The following is an 18,568-nucleotide window of genomic DNA, read 5'->3' on the forward strand; positions in this document are numbered from 1 at the left end:
GTGTAAATGAGCTAAGCCGGCCCGCGAAGTGTTCGAGTTCGGCTCGAAAAGAGTTCGAAAAATTTTGTCTCGAATCAAGCTCGAGCTTGGTCATTTAGCAAACGAGCCGAGCTCAAATCTAAGATATTCAGCTCGAAAGCTCATTGAGCCTTATTGAGTATATATATATATATATATATATATATATATATATATATATATATATATATATATATATATATATATATATATATATAATAGTTCCTCTATTCTTTTTATTTGGAGAAAATAGAAAATACATAAGAATTAAAGTGGTAGCTAAACTGTCACGACCCATCTTCGAGGGCCGGACCGGCATTAGGACCTGGGTAGACTTAAGGCTCCCGAAACCCGTAGTAATCCTATATTAGTTAAACTCATATTCTATTCATAAATGTGGCTTCAGGCCCAATAATTTATTATACCACTATATCATAAATACGATCCATAATATTGGTATATGTGCTCTTATTATCCAATTACAATCCATTTGGAATACAATTGCAGATCTCTATAATTTACAGTCTTTTACATTTACATCGTTATTACAATCATTAACAGTCTTCCATAAATATTATCTCAACTCAGTTGAATTCCATAGGACTCTTCTTTCTTCCTATTACCTGAAAAAAAAATAGTAAGCAGGGATGAGCACCAAACTCAATGAGTAGGATTGGATAACCCTCTCACCCCACACAATCACACATATGCTAACAGAAATCATTTTAGTCCTCCGACTAATTATATGATCATGCAGTTCACACACAAATAACAATACAACATCAACCACAAATATTATCTTCATATAATCACATCACGTGAAAATTAGTCAGTGGCATCACCGAAAGCCCCGATGAGCCGTCCTCCCACATGGCCCATCCTCTCATAACATGTGCACCAGAGAGCCGATTCCCATACATGGCCGATCGGTCTAATCCTCACTTGACCAGCCCTATCATTGTGTTTCCATTCTCTCTTTTCTTTTCCATACCAACAAGAGGTCACCTTGTGGTTTTCCATATCATTCATATCATATCATCAGGTGCACACGAGGGCACCGATCTCCCGATACACGGCTGACGGTATCGTAGACCACCCTCACAATCCCATGGTGACCCTCTTCATCCCAATTCCACATAAACAAGGCACAGTAATATTATAACACAGTAATCAAACAATTTCTTTTTAATCGCAACAAATAATGCAAAACAATATAGTATTTCACCAAGTAATGCATGCTAACATTTAGTCGTGATGCATGAATGCAAAATGTAAGTGGATGATACGAATTATCTAACACTACTCACAGTTTTTTGTTGTTCTTAATAGGACCCTCTTTATTATTGCTCGTTCTCAGCTTTTGTTTCGACGTTCTGAAACTTCGCAAGCATCTAGAAGGAAATTCTAAGTAAGAATTCTAATCCAAGAAATTCAATCTTTATTTGCTAGATAATTAAAGTCATTATTTAAGTTATTAAACTATTTAATTACAGTAGTCTTGTTTATTCGTTTATTTTGTTTACATCTTTAATATAAGTGTCTTTAGTAAATTTAATGTTTCATAATAATGGTAATATTAATAATATTAGCAACATCAGATATAAAAGTAACATCAATCGTGGTATTAGTTATACCAATAAATTTTGGAGTTATTTCCATTTATTACTATAGCTAGAGCGGCTCTAATACTCACACATTATAATATAAGTGATTTATACCACCAATACATTTTAACTATTAATTTCCTTTCACAATTTACTTAACCATGATCATTTGTACAATGTATTCTAATTCAATACTTAAACCACATTCACGTATTAATTTGATTAATAGCTTGAAATTTAGGCGTTTATATTTTCTGACAGAAGTCCTTATTGTCCATTAACTACATTGAAGTCCGATTTTTATACGACGCTAATGTATCTCAGCTATCTGTATTCACGTTCATAAAACTCCAATTTTTGACTAATTCGATTAATCTTATATTTAATGAATTAATTAATTAATTCAAGTTTTGAAATTTATACTGAAAATGAGCAACTAGGTCTTACAGTGTACCGATCGAAAATCGGACTCCATTTCCGTGATCTACGCGAAGAGGAGGTCATTCTGCCTCTCGAAGCCTCGCCGGAGTCACACCAGCCGGTTGCCGGACCTCCGCCGTCACCGCCGTGTACGGTGGCCGAGAAAGTCAAACAACCCAGAATTTTGCAAAGACAGCCCCACCGGACTCAAATTTTTATAAAGATTTCATTTTCGGCGTCAATTGAGCTAGATCAGATCTCCAACCCGTCGGATTTGGCTCGACAGTGGCTGTAGCTCCGCCTCTAATGGTGATTTCATCCTCACTGCTCCATCGCCAGAATTAATGGAGGGAAATTGTCCAGGAGGTGACTAGGTGTCGATTGAGACCATCCCTAGCGCTTGAAGTCGATGGAAATGGCGAGATTTTGCCGGAGAACTCCATCGCACGGTGGCGCGGCCTTCCAATCGCGATATCTTTCGATTCTAGCTCTTATCGCGCGAACCAATACCACAGAGAAGTTCGTTTCGACGAAAGGATCAAGATGGAGTGCTCGTTTGCCGGATCCCGTAGCCGATGGCCGGAAAATGCAGTGAACAAAGGAGGAGAGGGTTGTTGCGCATAGGAGGAAGAAGAAGGAGAAGAGAAAAGAAAAAGAAAAGAGAAAAGATGGTTCTAGAGAAGTCTGGGCCATTCCGGTTCGATTCGAATCAGTTTGGTCCAGATCAACAGTTTGGCTTGATTTTTGCTTAATTTACGGGATTTTCACTCGGTTTTCGAAAAATCAAATTGGTTTACGTATCCGGTTGATTTATTTTAATTAATTTAATGTTTAATGTCCAATATAATCATTAAAAAGTTTAGATAATGTTTGGTTGGGAGTTACGATACCACACTTTAGGCTTAGGCTCAACTTGCGAATTTGGTCTCGGATTAAGATTATACCATACTTGCAGTCTATACAGTCAAAATTCTGATTTTTGATTTATTTTAAATTCAAAAGTTTTAAAATTAAAATTACGGTGTGTTTCATAAACTAAATATTTTTTGAATTTTTTACCTAATATACCCTTAATTTGCATTGATTGCTCTATTAATTGTGATGAAGCCGAGTCACAAAAAGAGAGTCCCAAAGGCATATTTATTCAGCAATTAATGTCAAAATTGAGAAATATTTAAGGGAATACTATAATTGTTCTGAGAATTCAAAATTTTACAATTTTGATTTTTCTTCATTTATATCCAGTATTGAGCTTTTTCAATAATACGCACCCAAATCTGATAAAAATTTGGAGCCAAAATTTTTGGTTACTACAACATTCTCCTCAACATCTATAATATGACTACATATAAATTTCGACCAAACCCATAATATGTAATTGCATTCATAGAGTTTTCGAAAATAACAGCAATAATTTTTCATACCTTATGAATCCATCATTTTTATTTGATCTTAATGACATTTCAACCAATTCGGGTACATATATATTAAAAGATACGCCCACTTTTCAAATGTCAGATTTGAACTACTTACCTGATGACTAAGAAGGAGTTTTCGAAAACATAATGTTGATAGACAAATAAAAAAAATGAGCACATATTTATAAATAGAGCAGATTTAAATTACTTATACTTCTGCAGGCGAAAAAGATTTGTGTCCAATATATTTTAATATGAGCACACTGACAAATCTATGATAAAATAGTTGTTTACTTTTGCTTTGAAAACACAAGGGCATTAAATGCCCAACCTTTTTTTGCCTGCCACTTTCTCTTGCTAACCGTGCACAATTAACATAGAGACTCAAATCAAATGAGGGCAGTTTAGAATTTGAACAATTGCATCTTTCTCAAAGTTTCCATTTTAAGTAAATTTCTCTATATAAAAAGAACGCCCTAAATAGAAATTTTCTCTAAACAAAGAGAACGAAGGGAGCATTATTTTAGATTACTCAAGCATCGAGTCTCGGGCAAAGCTCAAGCTTAAAATTTTTTGAGTTGAACTTGAGCCTCAAATTGAACTTTCATCAAGCTCGAGCCTAAATTTTTAAGCTCGCTGATTTTTGAGCCGAGCTTCAAGTCTGGCAAGTTCAAGCTCAACTTGACTCATTTACACCCCTTACTAATATCTACTAAAACAGCTAACAGCTACTACAACAGTCAGTATTGTCGAATAGACCCTAAGTTGAACCAAACACCACTAATACTTAAAGTCAATTATTACGTCGATGACTAATATTTATAATTAATATTTAAATTAAAAAAAATCATATCACAATATCAAAATTAAAAAGAAAAATATAAATACTTCCTCCGTTCTTTTTATATAGGCATAACCATATTTTCACAAAGATTAAGAAATCAATCTAACTAACTATTTTTCCTTATTTTTTCCTAATATACCCCTGGTGTCACGTTAACTCTTCCTCTAAACTATACAATTGTCTTTAATAACGTTTTTTTTTTTTTGTTGAATAACCGCAATAAATGTGTTGCCATCCTTAAAAAAAAAAAAAAGGAATTCGCTTTACTGTTGCTAAATGAATGAGATATTAAGAGATTTGATTGGGGAATAAAAATTTAAATTCTGAAAATTCAATTCGGCACCCTTAACTGTGCTCCATTTTCAAATTTTGTGCCTTTTAAAAACTCAAATTCCATTTAATTAGAGTATTCTTAATTGGGCTGCATTTATTTTTCCAACATAAATTAAAGAATGACAACTCTATCACTAAATTTTATTCGCTGTCATTACCTTGATAATCTCCTATAATAAAACTTTTCACAAAGAATAAGACAAGGGTAACATGGAGTTTTCACATTGACTTTTTTCGATATTACCAAATAAGAAAAATTTTATCTATATAAAAAAAAATACTACAAAAGGAAAGTTTGTCTATATAAAAAGAAAAGAGGGAGTATTACTAATGCTTAGTATTGCTAAAGGTTAATATTTAAACTCCATAAGAAAACCTCATATTTAAATGTAAACTTATTATTAAAAAAATATTAAATCCCTACATTTCTCTTGGATTATTTTGATTAATCTTTTTACTCAAAAGCACATCCACCATTGTTAGTCGTTTGGGTATTGCACACCAAATATAATCTAATTTATAAGTACATATACGATCTGTCAATAAATTCAAATTTGAGTCCTTTAACACTACTTTTTAGAACATTTTATCAAATTGCAACCTAAGTTTAAAAGAGTTGATACAAATTGTGTTTTATATTCATTTTTCGAAAATTTGCTTGTAACACCCACCGACCAATCCCGGAGAACCAGACGGTGGATGCCACAATCGGTGCCGGAGCACCATCTTATGTCACTATAAAAGCTAGATCACAAATTAGAAGTGGTTAAATTTTCATAAGGAGGCAAGTAATTAACATTTTGTTTTTTTTTTTTCTTTTGTTAACGAAAATAATATTTAAGGAAATTCCTACAAAAATTTCGTAAGAGTTTCCCTTAAAAATTAACTTGCCACACAAAGAAAATATACACACTTCCAATTTTCTCCAAAACCCCAAAACTCCAATTCAACACAACATACCACAAGCACTTCTAAATATCCATCAACATACGCATAATATTCGAAACACATTCTTTTCAAGGAATCTATAATCATCATACACCAAAAATATAATAAGATGTTATTTCCTTAAATAATCATAACTCTTAATACATTATCAACTTATTATATACAACCTCCACAATACAATATTTATATACATGCCAAAAATCACCATTTACAAAATATCCTACCCAAAATGTGATATCTACTTTGATGCTCGTCCTCTGGTCTTGAAGAACACCCTCCGCTCCTAACCTGCGCGTGATAAAAATCAACGCGCTGAGTGGAAGACTCAGTGGTGCTAAATAACCAACAATTTAATTAACAATAATAGTCAAGGCAAAACTTAAATTACTCAACTATATAAATACCGAAATCGCATTCATTTAATCCAAATACTTTGAAAGCAATGAGAAGATTATAAATACAAATATGTCTTCATTCTTTTATAGCAAAAATAAAATTTCATTTTTCGTTAAGGCTCATACTCATGCAGAATGAACATAAGCAGATTTGATAGTGGCCTATATTAGCGCCACCCCCATCACATACTCGTGGCCTATGAAAGCACCACCGTGGCCTATGAAAGCACCACCCCCATCACACAATCGTGGCCTATGAAAGCACCACCATGGCCTATGAAAGCACCACCGTGGCCTATGAAAGCACCACCCCATCACACAATAAGCGCGTCCGCCTATTTATAAGGGCTGATAACCCTAGCATATGATCATAGCTTCACAATAAGAAAATCCATCTCATCATACCACGTTTCAATCATGCATAGTAGAGCCCAAATCAAAAACATTCTTTCACAAAAGCAATAATTATAACTCAAAACCTCTTCATTTAGTACTCATCAGTTCAAAAGTTTTACTCAAAACACTATAAATGTATATATACTTAATATAGTAGAAAAGTACATAAATCAAGAACTTTTCAGCATTTCCATAAACTTGACCTCTGCTGGGTTTTTAATACATAAATTGAGTTATGGGTCTCCAAATTGAATAAAATCAGATTCATTAGAAAGCTAAGACAAAATGCTACAAATGTTCAGAAGGGACCACAGCCCAGATCACAGAGTAAGATAGCAAACAAAAGCTCAGAACACAGACCAACAGATCAGACCTGATTCAGCAGAACCAAGTCCAATGTTTCTTGAATTCCTACTTCACCAAACACTCAAATGAAACCAATCCAAAACGAGAGAATTCTCAAGACACAGGGCAACAACTTTTATGAAGAACTCAGAACCTAATCTTATCATTATAGTGGTCAAAATGGGCACTCAATTTAGTAATGCATGTGGCCCGACACAACAGAGTCAGTTTGGGTGTTTCAGCCATAAGTTGAGCTATGTATCTCCAATTTGGACACAAGAGGATGGGTTGGAAACATAAGAAGTAAATCTATAACTTTTATGAAGAACATAAAACGTTATTTTGCCATTTGAGTGGTCAAAATGGACAATCATTTCGGATATACAGGGAAGACACCATAACAGAACCAGTTTTGGTATTTCAATCATAAGTTGAGCTACAAGTATTGAAATTGGACATAAGAATATGTTTTGGAAAGCTGAGAAATAGAGCTACAACTTTCATGAAGAAGTCAGAAACAGAGGGGAAGCATAAAGGGGTCGAAAATGAGTTCCAATCCCACGGCAGAACATATCTCACATTAAAATTCAGCAATTTCAACAAAACATACAAAGTTACCAAAATATATTCAAAACCCTAACCATGTAAAAACAACTTAAACAAGTGAAATTATGATTGCACTAACCTTATTAACAAGCTTGAATAAGCTTGGAAAGCCTTACTCCTTGGCTTTCTCTTTACCCTTTGAGGATGGTTCTCCAACCTCTTCAAAGCATGAAAAATCAACATTACAAGCAAAACTTGACAAAAGAAATAGTTGGAGCATGATTTAATGCATCAATAACATGTCTAAACCATGAATTCTACTTAACAATTCACAAAACTCAAAAACCACAACTTACTTGCTTCAATGGTAACTTCACTTCTCTTTGCTTTTAATCACCAAACTCAACTTCTACTTCTTAAGTCTTAAGAATTAAGTACTAATCTATGGTTTAATTAGGTAGTTTGGTGGTAAATTTGGAGGTAAGAAAATGAAGAAATGAAAGAAAGAGGAAGAAGATGGAGATGGCGTGGATAAGGAGAAGAGAAGAAAGAAATAAGTGTTGTGGTGTTTACTTTTAAGTGCCAAAGTCAAATTTGACTTCCTAAAATCATGCAAAATGTGTGGCTAAGATCAAGTCCTAAGTAATCTCATCCAATGGCTCTAAATATTCCTCAAATAATTCTCTTCTACTTCTTATTTAACTCCACCAATTAATTAAATTAACTCCACTAAAATAATTCCTCATTTATTTCTTAATATACCACAGTAGAAATATTATGCATTCAATACATAAACTCTCCAAAAATATTCATTAAATATTTTCTACCCACCTAAATCATGCAAACATGCTCCAAAAATAGTAAATAAAATATTAACTATGCATAGTAATTTTTCCGGACTAAAATAATATCAAGTCCCGAACCGATGGTACTATTCACAGACCGGTAAATCACTATTACCGACACTAAAAGAAAAATCAGTCTGTTACAGTTCTCCCCCCCTTAAAAGAAATTCGTCCTCGAATTTACCTGGTGTAAATAACTGAGGATGTTGTTGTCTCATAATATCTTCACTTTCCCATGTAGCTTCCTCGATCTTATGGTTTCTCCAAAGGACCTTTACCAAAGGAATTCTCTTATTCCTTAGTTCCTTGATTTCCCTCGCAAGTATCCCCACTGGTTCTTCCTCATAAGTCAAATCTGGCTCTATGGTAACAGAATCAACTGGTATCACATGTGATGGGTCGGACCGATACCTCCTCAACATAGACACATGGAAAACATTATGTATCCTATCCAGGTCTGGTGGTAAAGCTAGTCTATAGGCTAATGGACCCACACGCTCAATGATCTCATATGAACCAATGAACCTAGGACTAAGCTTACCCTTTCTTCCAAATCTCAAGATCTTTTTCCACGGAGATACCTTAAGGAAAACCTTATCACCCACTGCATACTCTATATCCCTCCTCTTCAAGTCTGCATAGGACTTCTGACGATCTGAAGCTGCTTTCAATCTATCTCTGATAATTCTGACCTTATCCTCTGTGTCTCGAATCAAATTTGGACCTATAATCTTGCCCTCACTCAATTCTGACCAACATAGTGGAGTCCTACATCTCCTGCCATATAATGCTTCAAAAGGGGCCATCTGAATACTCGACTGATAACTATTATTGTAGGCAAATTCTACAAGTCGAATGTACTTCTCCCAACTGCCTTCAAACTCAATAGCACAAGCTCTTAACATATCCTCCAAAATCTGAATAACCCGCTCTGACTGACCATCAGTCTGAGGATGAAAAGCTGTGCTGAAATGCAGTTTAGTACCCAAAGCCTCATGTAGCTTCTTCCAAAATCTAGAAGTAAATCTCGGATCTCTATCTGAAATGATGGAAGAAGGAACTCCATGTAATCTCACTATCTCATCTATATAAAGCTCTGCATACTGCTCCATGGTGAAGTCAGTCCTAACAGGAAGAAAGTGTGCCGACTTAGTTAGCCTGTCAACTATTACCCATATAGCATCTTTCTTTTTAGGAGTTAAAGGCAATCCAGTCACAAAATCCATAGTAACCTTATCCCATTTCCACTCTGGAATAGAAGTAGGGTGTAACAAACTAGAAGGAAACTGATGCTCTGCTTTCACTTGCTGGCATGTCAAACACCTCGACACATAATCTGTGATATCCCTCTTCATCGCCGGCCACCAATACTGTGATTTCAAATCATGATACATCTTATTACTGCCAGGATGCATAGCATAGGGACTACTATGAGCTTCCTTTAAGATACTCTTTCTCAACTCTGAAATTTTAGGCACACAAATCCGATCCTCAAAGTACAAGCAGTCCTCTCTAATCTCAAATCCCTTCTTCTTACCCTCTCTGACTAGGCCTTTCCATAAGGCAATAGTCTCATCACCCTGCTGTGCATCTCTAATCTACTGCAGTAGGCTAGGTGTCACCATAAGCTCTGCTACAAGAGCACCATCTCTAGTCACAGATAAGTGTGCATTCATAGCACGAAGAGCAACTAATGCCTTTCTACTGAGTGCATCTGCCACTACATTAGCTCTACCCGGGTGGTAATCAATAGTGAACTCATAGTCCTTAAGTAGCTCTAACCATCTGCGCTGCCTCAGGTTAAGCTCTCTCTGCGTAAGCAAATACTTAAGGCTCTTATGATCCGTATACAAGTGGCATTTCTCACCATATAAGTAATGTCTCCAAATCTTCAAGGCAAACACAATAGCTGCTAACTCCAAATCATGGGTAGGGTAGTTCTTCTCATGTGGCTTCAGCTGCCGGGAAGCATAAGCAATCACCTTGCCCTCCTGCATAAGCACACAACCCAGACCATTATGTGAAGCATCACTATAAACATCATATGGTCTGCCTGGAGCTGGCTGTGTCAAAACTGGAGCCTCAGTAAGCATCGCCTTAAGCTTCTCAAAGCTACTCTGGCATCTATCAGTCCACTCAAAACGGACATCCTTACGGAGAAGTCTAGTCAAAGGGGCTGCGATAAGAGAAAACCCCTTGACAAACCTCCTGTAATATCCAGCCAAACCTAAGAAACTGCGAATCTCTGTGACATTAGTAGGTGGCTTCCAATCAAGCACTGCCTCAATCTTCTTCGGGTCCACCCGAATACCCTCTGCAGAAACAACATGCCCTAAGAAAGCAATCTCAGTCAACCAAAATTCACACTTACTAAGCTTGGCATACAACTGTCGGTCTCTCAAAGTCTGCAGAACTGTTCGTAGGTGATGATCATGATCCTCTCTAGTCGGAGAGTACACCAAAATATCATCAATAAAAACCACCACGAACTGATCCAAATAAGGATGGAAGATCCGGTTCATCAGGTCCATAAACACTGCTGGGGCATTAGTCAACCCAAATGGCATCACTAAAAACTCATAGTGACCGTAGCGTGTCCTGAAAGCAGTCTTAGGTACATCTGATCCCTTCACCCTTAGCTGATGATAACCTGATCTCAGATCTATCTTCGAGAATACACTAGCCCCTCTCAACTGATCAAACAAATCACCAACCCTCCTGGGAAGTTTCCCATTTCCCCCAAGAACAAAACCGTGCGGGTCTGTGTGGCCCAAAGCGGACAATATCACACATGGGCTGGGCCGTTACATTGCTATCTCCACTCCTTTTACCGTATTAGAGTGCTAATAAATTTTAAAATAAGAAATGCAACCATTAAATTATTAAGAATATTATAATTGTAAATACGCATAGTGCTTATAAATTGCTTTAAACTCAATTTAAAATTAAAGAAAAAAAAAGCTTAGAATCAATTTTGAGTTTGCTTATTTAACTCATTAAACAAACGAATTGAGCTCAGAACTTTTTGAATTAGTGAAACTAATAAATTTGAGCTTGGTTTTATAATGTTGAGATGAGTATACTTTTAACGAGGTGAACTCAGTAACAATACTATGCTTTTAATGTTTTTTTTTTTTTTTCAGACAATTCAGAGAAAAAAAAAAACACGCGTCTCTGATAAAGAAAGAGCCTTCCTAATTGATCAACTTGACCGTTCAAATTCTAGCCCTGTGGTCTACAATTTGTTTTGACAAATTCACGTAATTTGACCACTATCAACACTTTCAATTTTCGTCGCCCTATAAATTAACTACATCCCTCCTCCTTTCCATTTGTCCCATTCTCCATTATCAGCTTCAAGCTTTAGATTAATTTCCTAATCAATAATGGAGTTCTTTAACAAAGCCAAATCAGTAAGGCTAAGAAGCCACCATGAAAAGTTCCTGATCGCCGATGAAGACGAAGAAACAGTCCGGCAAAGCCATGACGGTTCCTCGCATAGAGCCTATTGGACTATCGAGTTCATTAAAGGCAATCCTCACCTTATCCGATTAAAAAGTGTCTATGGTAAATATTTAACGGCATCCAACGAGCCGTTCCTCTTAGGCTGGACCGGAAACAAGGTCGTTCAGAGTAAGTTACCGGTAGAAAATGGTACTTCAATTGATTGGGAGCCGATAACAGAAGGATTTCATGTCAAGTTAAGAACGAAAGGTGGAAAATTGTTACGCGCCAATGGAGGTATGCCGCCATGGAGGAATTCGGTTACGCATGATATTCCATATAGAAGTGCTACGCAGGATTGGGTGCTTTGGAAAGTGGAAATGGTGGATATTCTTGAATTTGAATCAGTTCGTAGTTATGTATCTCCAGTTTCGAGCTTTTCTTCGTTTTCCATCTGATTTTTCTGGTTCAATTTTTTCCAATGGCAGAGATGTAAATATAAGAAAGGAATGAATTTCCTTTTTTTTTTTTTTTTTGTTTAAATTAAGTGCTTTTAGAATAATTTAAACAAAGAAATATATATAAAAGAAATTCATTACTATTGCTTGCAGTATCATTTTTGAAAGACTTGAATTTTGGATATTGGAGTTGTCTCTTTATTTCTTCTATTAGTAATTGTTCTTGTATTTGTGTTATATAATTTTTTTTTTCAATTAGTGTTTTACCGATATCATTTTTTTTAATCATTTTGTTTCATTATTTTGATTGTGAAACGTTAACGTGCAACTGCTTAAATGCAACAACTATATTCTTTTTCATTTAAATTTTCTATTAGCTTGGTTAATCAATTGGTCATCTATTCAGATATTATAATTCGATTTAGTTCGATTTTCAATTATGTTCAATTTATTTTGAGTTTTTGTCCATCTAATTTCGATTTAGTTAGTTCATAATAAAATAACTTTGATTCGATCATCTAAAATTCAACTTTTGACTCTAACCTAATCTTGCTCATGCAGCATTTGGTTTTAAGATCCTTAAAGGAAACACTCTGAGCTGAATTTTCTCCTTCTATAAAAATTAATAAGAGGTTCTAAGAAACTGAGTATTTTCGTTCAAACCGATCTCATTGGTATACCCACCTTTTTGTTTTTTAGAATTCAAATTAATAATTAAAAAATATGAACAAGTCAATTTCTTTTTATTATTATTATTTTTTTGTTTGATAAATTAAAGTTCAATGCATTTGTCTACAAAAGTCTGCTCTGTCTCACCCAATTAACATCAAGAGCTGTCAATTTGGATTTTTCTATTCACTCTCAATTTATACTACTGTAGTACTGTAGAAATGGATGTGATCGTTAATTTGAAACTAATGAATTGCATATTTAAAAGCCATCGCATTTTCTATTTTTTACTTTTTAATTTTCACTTTTTAAGAAAATTGTTTTCATAAAAAACAAAACAATTGTTTTCTGTAAATAGAGACAACCTTTATTCCCTAAAATATAAACTAAACTGAACCTAATTGATTAACTTATATAACATCCGATTACTTTTATTCTTAATTATAAATTAGTCATTAATCTGATTTTTTTAATAGAATGCACTTCGTTCCACTTTAATAGCAACATTTGATCAATACTTTAAAAAAAGCAATATTTAATCTTTTCACAAGAAAAAATGATTGAAATTCATTAATTTTCTAAAAAGACATGATATAATGTCTGAATTGTCTTTCTTAAATGTAATATAAAATTAAATTATACCTAATAAATATGGATAAAGTTGAAAAAAATAATTAATATAGCCTCAAAATCTTAAAATAAGCACTTAAAGTGAAACAAGTAAAATGCCTATTTATCGCTATTAAGGTGGAATAAAGGAAATAACATATGGTATCTAGAAAGTTGAAACCAAATAATTTGGTTTGATAAAATAAAAACCAAGAAAAATAAAAACAATATTTACTAAATTTAAACTGCAAGTCCTATCAGAGGGCCTAATTCCAAGCACAGGAGAGAGGAGAGGCCCTTATGAATACCAATAATTTTCTCTAGTTTCTTGTTTTTTATTTTCTCCTTTCTCTAAGAGAAAATAAAAAACCAAATAACAGAAAATAGAGAGAAAAGAAACATTTATATTAGATCTAAATCTTTTTCCTACCATCCAAACACCATTAGTTAACTAGATCTAATATATATTTCTATTCTTTCTTGGTAAAATCAATTATCGTTGTGTTCATCATGATGGAGCCGGCAATGGAATTTTTCGAAAAAGCACAGGTGATTCGCTTGCGAAGCCACCACGATAAATTCCTAATAGCAGATGATGATGAGGAAACAGTTAGCCAAGACCGAAACGGTATCGTCGTAAACGCAAAATGGGTAGTAGAAATCGTCGAAAATGCCAACTGCGTGCGTTTAAAAAGCTGTTATGGAAAATACCTAACGGCTTCCAACATGCCATTCTTATTAGGAATGACAGGGAAAAAAGTGCTACAAACACTTCCAAGAAGATTGGATTCTTCTGTTGAATGGGAACCGCTCAAAGAAGGCGCTAAAATCAAGCTTAAAACGCGATATGGACAGTATTTAAGAGCAAATGCAGGTCTACCGCCATGGCGGAATCACATAACACATGATATTCCTCATAGAACTTCAACGCAAGATTGGATTTTATGGGAAATTGACATTGTTGAGATAAGAAGACCAGATCCTTTACCGTGCATGCGTTCTGAGCCCAGTAGAACGACATCGTTTGACTCTGAATCGCCAACTAGAATTTCGCTTACAACAGCCCCAACATTTTCAAGAACTGAGGTTTGTATTTACTTAATTTAATTAATTTGTTCTCTTTCAAAAAAAAAAAATAATAATTAACTTGTTGCATGTTGGTAATCAAATGTTACGTTATTTTTCTTCTTGCTTATCTTTAACGTTGATTTTGATGATTTCTGTGTAAATAAAAAATTATACTGTATAATGACCCCTGCCATTGGTTTAAATTGATGGAATATGATTTGCAAAATCTATGATTTAAATTTGATTGTTCACTCTGAAAACAAAATTCATGGATTTAAAAGATATTTTTAAATAAAAAAAATATGTATCATTATTAAAAAATAGAATTAGAAGATAATCTTAATTATAAAGATTATAAAAATATTCTTGTCACGGAAAATTTATAAATATAATTTTGAAAATCAAAATTTTTAAGCAGGTTACACTCAAATTCAGGTGGAAGATTGAAGTATTTAGATGGATTTTCAATCCCTTGAAAAACTTTTAAAAGAAACCATCATCACCCTCAAACCCTCTTACTAATCTTTACCTTGTCTCACTCTCCAAATCCACCGAATAACCTACATCCAAACAATCTGATAAAATTTATCAGTTCATTGATTGCGATCTATTTATTCTTGACTACATAAAGAAATTTCAAATTCCATCAATTTAAATAATCTCTTAATTAATTTCTCTAAAACAAATTGGTCGTGAAATCAAATAAAATTACCTTAATCACAAGAAGATTTAAATTTCATATAATTACTAAAATGCCAAAAAGGATTATTTTTTTTATTTTTTCGTTTTGCAGTCTGATGGATCAATTGCGGGTATACCACCACCAATGAAAAACGAAGGAAGACTAATTCATTATACTGTAGCTAACGATAAAGGATTTGTTGATGAAAGTGAAAAGCTTAGTTTCACTTTCAAGGGAAGTGAAATGGAGGAATTGAAGCTCAAGTTAGAGGAAGAGACAGGTTTAGATGATATTTTGGTTTGTTCTCAAAATCCATTAAATGGAAAGCTTTATCCTCTTCGGTTACATCTTCCTCCAAACAACACAAGCATGGACGTTGTTGTGGTTCCTTCTTCAGGAAAAGGTTAGGTCATATTTATTTTATTACTGCATAAATATTTTAATTCTTCAGGAAAATATTGTCTGTTTAACTGTGTTTATCTAACAATGGTTCTTTTGTGCAATTTACCAGAGGCATCAAATATAGCAAACCCTGAGAGTTAACTGCATTATAATTGGATATAGCTGATAATGCTCGAGTTTATCTCCGACCATGATCACACTTTCTGATAGATTTCTAAACCAGAAAAAGTGCAGTTCAGCATTTGGAGCGTTAATGAAGGATTCTGCTTTCTGTGCTATGGCTATGCAATGGCTTATACCTTATCAAGCATCAACTAAGTTTCTCTCATTTTGATGGGCAGGAAATGCACCTATAGACACTTATAACCATATGTACAGAATGCACTTTTGGGTTTCATTCTTATGCTCAATATTGGCAGGTTTTGAAAAAGATGGAGGATTTGGAATTTCTTGTCAGTATCACGATTTCTCATGTAGATTGAGTTTTTAATTAAAGCCATTTGTTAAATGAAGATTAAATTTAAAACTGGTTAAATGATAAGTTCAAATATCTACCAAATGTGTTTGACTTAAAAATGTGCACTCTAAACATTGGAATATAAAAATTTTAAAAAAAAATCACAAAATAAATTAATAAACAGAGTATCTGTGTGTGCGCGCGCGCGCGCGTGTGTGTGTGTGTGTGTGTGTGTGTGTGTGTGTGTGTGTGTATGTAGAGAGAGATAGAGAGAGAGATCTTAGGACTCACTTTGTTCAGCCTGATAAGCTACTTGACAGGCTTCTCTTCGAACATGCTCAAACTTGCAACCCTCCCAATGCAGAAATATCTCATCTCCTCAAACATCGCCTTTGATCTTCCAAAAAAACTACCTCGCTGTGGTTGATAATGCTTGATACACCACTGAAGAGCCAAATTCTATGATCACTTGCAAAATCCTTCTAACAATCACAAACCTGACAGCTTCTGTTACTGCTAAGGTTTCTACAATAAGGGTATCCACAACTTGAAGAAAGGACCCAACTTGAAGAAAACATATTTTTTCTGATGGATATGACTTTCAATATGCGGTGCATCACAGTTCATTTTGACTGTCCAAGAATGAGCGAGGAAGAAGAGGCCTCATGCCTCCAAATAATTCTCTAATCAATAATAATGACTGAACCGGATGCGATAGTAGACCTCTTCTTGAGTGCACACATAAACTTGAGCTGGATATCTCTTGCCAAGCAGCCAGAATGGTAATTGATTGGCACCAAATTTTGTTTTGAGAATTCTTTATAGCCCTACAATTCGAGCATTAAGCACAAGAGCCAAAAGCCTAAAATGAAAGACTGCATTCCCTGTGAAAATCCAAGCTAATTACGAAAAGCATTTTAGCATCTGAAAATTATTAGAAGAGAGGTATAGTCTCTAGGATTTCTTGTATTTGAGCTAGATTCTTATGTGATACATCACCAGAGACAAACTCATTTGCCATACCATCCACTTCTATCATACTACAGCCCGGTGGCTTCTTCATCCCTAGTTCACCAAATCTCCTACGTATCTTGCATGCATATTCATCTTTCTCCACACTTGAATAAACATTGGACAATTGGACATAAGCTGCCTCTTCTTCAGCCCTATCACCATTTGCTAGCTGTAGAAGTTCATTAACCGCAAGTTCAGCAAGCTCAACATTTTTATGGGTCCGACAACTACTTAATACAGCCCCCCAAACTGAGGGAAGCGGCTTCATGGGCATTTTGTTTATAAGAGTAATCGCTTCATCCCATTTACCTGCCCTACATAGCAAGTCCACTACACAACTATAATGCTCATGTCTAGCTACAACCCCATATCTAGCTTCCATGTTCTCTAAAAGAAATCGGCCTTCCTCTATCAACCCTCCATGAGTACAAGCCATTAGGACTCCAAGGAGAACAACCCCATCAGGCCTAAGCCTGTCTTCCACCTGCATTCTCTCCAAGAAATTAATTGCTTCTTTTGCATATCCATGTATTGCAAATCCCCTAATCATGGCTGCCCACGAGAATGCATTCCTTTTAGGCATACCCTCAAAGACTTCTACAGCCATATTTATGCATCCACATTTTGCATACATATCAACAAGCGCTGTCCCGATAAACACATCAAATCCTAATGATTTCTTCTTAATATATTCATGAATCCACTTCCCCTGCCAAAGAGCCCCAGATTGAGCACAAACCATCAATGCTGTAGTTACACAAAAGTTATCAGGCTCAACCCTCCTGACGAACATATATTGAAAAACCCTTAAAGCCTCATTTTCCAAATTGCAGCGAGCATACCCATTTATAAGCACATCCCATTGAACTACATCTGGTATAGGAATTTCATCAAACATCTTCTGTGCACAATCCATAACTTTACATTCTGTATATAATCTAACAACTCCAGTTTGAATATGCCCATTGTTAAAGTATTACTGTGGGTCCCTCCAACATATGAGACCCACACGGTTTGAAGAAATAAAAAGGAAGAAGAAAATTTGTTTTCGGTGGACGCGTTAGGATTCGGTGGACGCGTTACAGTTTCGGTGGACGCGTTAAACCTCTCCTATAAATAGGAGAGGATTTTCTTCATCTCAGTACAACACTAAGAAATAGAGAGTGAGAGCAATTGTGAGAGAGCGAGAGTAATTGTGAGAGAAAAATAGAGAGATTATTCAAGAAGAAAAATTAAGATATTCTTGAAAGAGTGTTGTGAGTGTATGTAAACAATATTTATTTTTCTCCTATAAAAGATCTGTGGCAGTCCGGAGACGTAGGCAATATTGGCCGAACTCCGTTATCAAATTGTGTGTTATTATTTTCTTTTGCTCCTTCATAAAGGGGATTTTGCGTAATTTTTCCCAACAACTGGTATCAGAGCCGAAGGTTTCGGCAGGTCCCGCTAATCAGAGCGGTACCGGATCCGTGGATATACTCTGAAAACAAATATACCACGACGATCAGAAAATTACGACGAGTCTATTGGTGTTGTCCGCTCGGAAAGTCGTTGCAGAATCGACTTAGTGGTGAATAGTAAAACAGTAACGCAAAGTTGGTGGTGAATAGTACTATTAGAGTTACGGTTGCTAAGTCCGACACTGTTAAGCCC

The 18,568-nt window shown here is 35.1% G+C and overlaps 2 protein-coding genes, 2 long non-coding RNA genes and 1 pseudogene across 4 annotated transcripts; 2 read left to right on the forward strand and 3 right to left on the reverse strand.

Annotated features, from left to right (window-relative positions):
* Positions 1 to 400: 400 nt before the first annotated feature.
* LOC149492523 (uncharacterized) lies at positions 401 to 2,719 on the reverse strand. The gene is made up of 3 exons (XR_016318931.1): positions 2,070 to 2,719; positions 1,326 to 1,409; positions 401 to 641 (listed from the first exon to the last, which is right to left on the reverse strand). It is a non-coding gene; the product is annotated as an uncharacterized LOC149492523 (long non-coding RNA).
* A 2,966-nt stretch (positions 2,720 to 5,685) lies between these two features.
* LOC149492524 (uncharacterized) lies at positions 5,686 to 7,798 on the reverse strand. Its single transcript, XR_016318936.1, has 3 exons — positions 7,624 to 7,798; positions 7,407 to 7,486; positions 5,686 to 5,873 (listed from the first exon to the last, which is right to left on the reverse strand). It is a non-coding gene; the product is annotated as an uncharacterized LOC149492524 (long non-coding RNA).
* Positions 7,799 to 11,389: 3,591 nt separating this feature from the next.
* LOC149492525 (uncharacterized) lies at positions 11,390 to 12,157 on the forward strand (annotated as a pseudogene).
* A 1,462-nt stretch (positions 12,158 to 13,619) lies between these two features.
* LOC149492526 (actin cross-linking protein, putative (DUF569)) lies at positions 13,620 to 15,979 on the forward strand. Its single transcript, XM_089716556.1, has 3 exons — positions 13,620 to 14,378; positions 15,154 to 15,445; positions 15,554 to 15,979. The coding sequence occupies exons 1-3, from the start codon at positions 13,803 to 13,805 to the stop codon at positions 15,583 to 15,585; spliced, it is 900 nt and encodes a 299-aa protein (XP_089572682.1). The 5' UTR covers positions 13,620 to 13,802; the 3' UTR covers positions 15,586 to 15,979.
* Positions 15,980 to 16,049: 70 nt separating this feature from the next.
* LOC149492527 (pentatricopeptide repeat-containing protein At3g28660-like) lies at positions 16,050 to 18,478 on the reverse strand. Its single transcript, XM_089716555.1, has one exon. It carries the CDS (start codon positions 17,829 to 17,831, stop codon positions 16,836 to 16,838), a length of 996 nt encoding a protein of 331 aa, XP_089572681.1. The 5' UTR covers positions 17,832 to 18,478; the 3' UTR covers positions 16,050 to 16,835.
* Positions 18,479 to 18,568: the final 90 nt, after the last annotated feature.

This window comes from Jatropha curcas, chromosome 11 (genome assembly GCF_041381405.1).
Source record: "Jatropha curcas cultivar XTBG-Jc1 chromosome 11, XTBG_Jcur_1.0, whole genome shotgun sequence".
NCBI lineage: Eukaryota > Viridiplantae > Streptophyta > Magnoliopsida > Malpighiales > Euphorbiaceae > Jatropha > Jatropha curcas.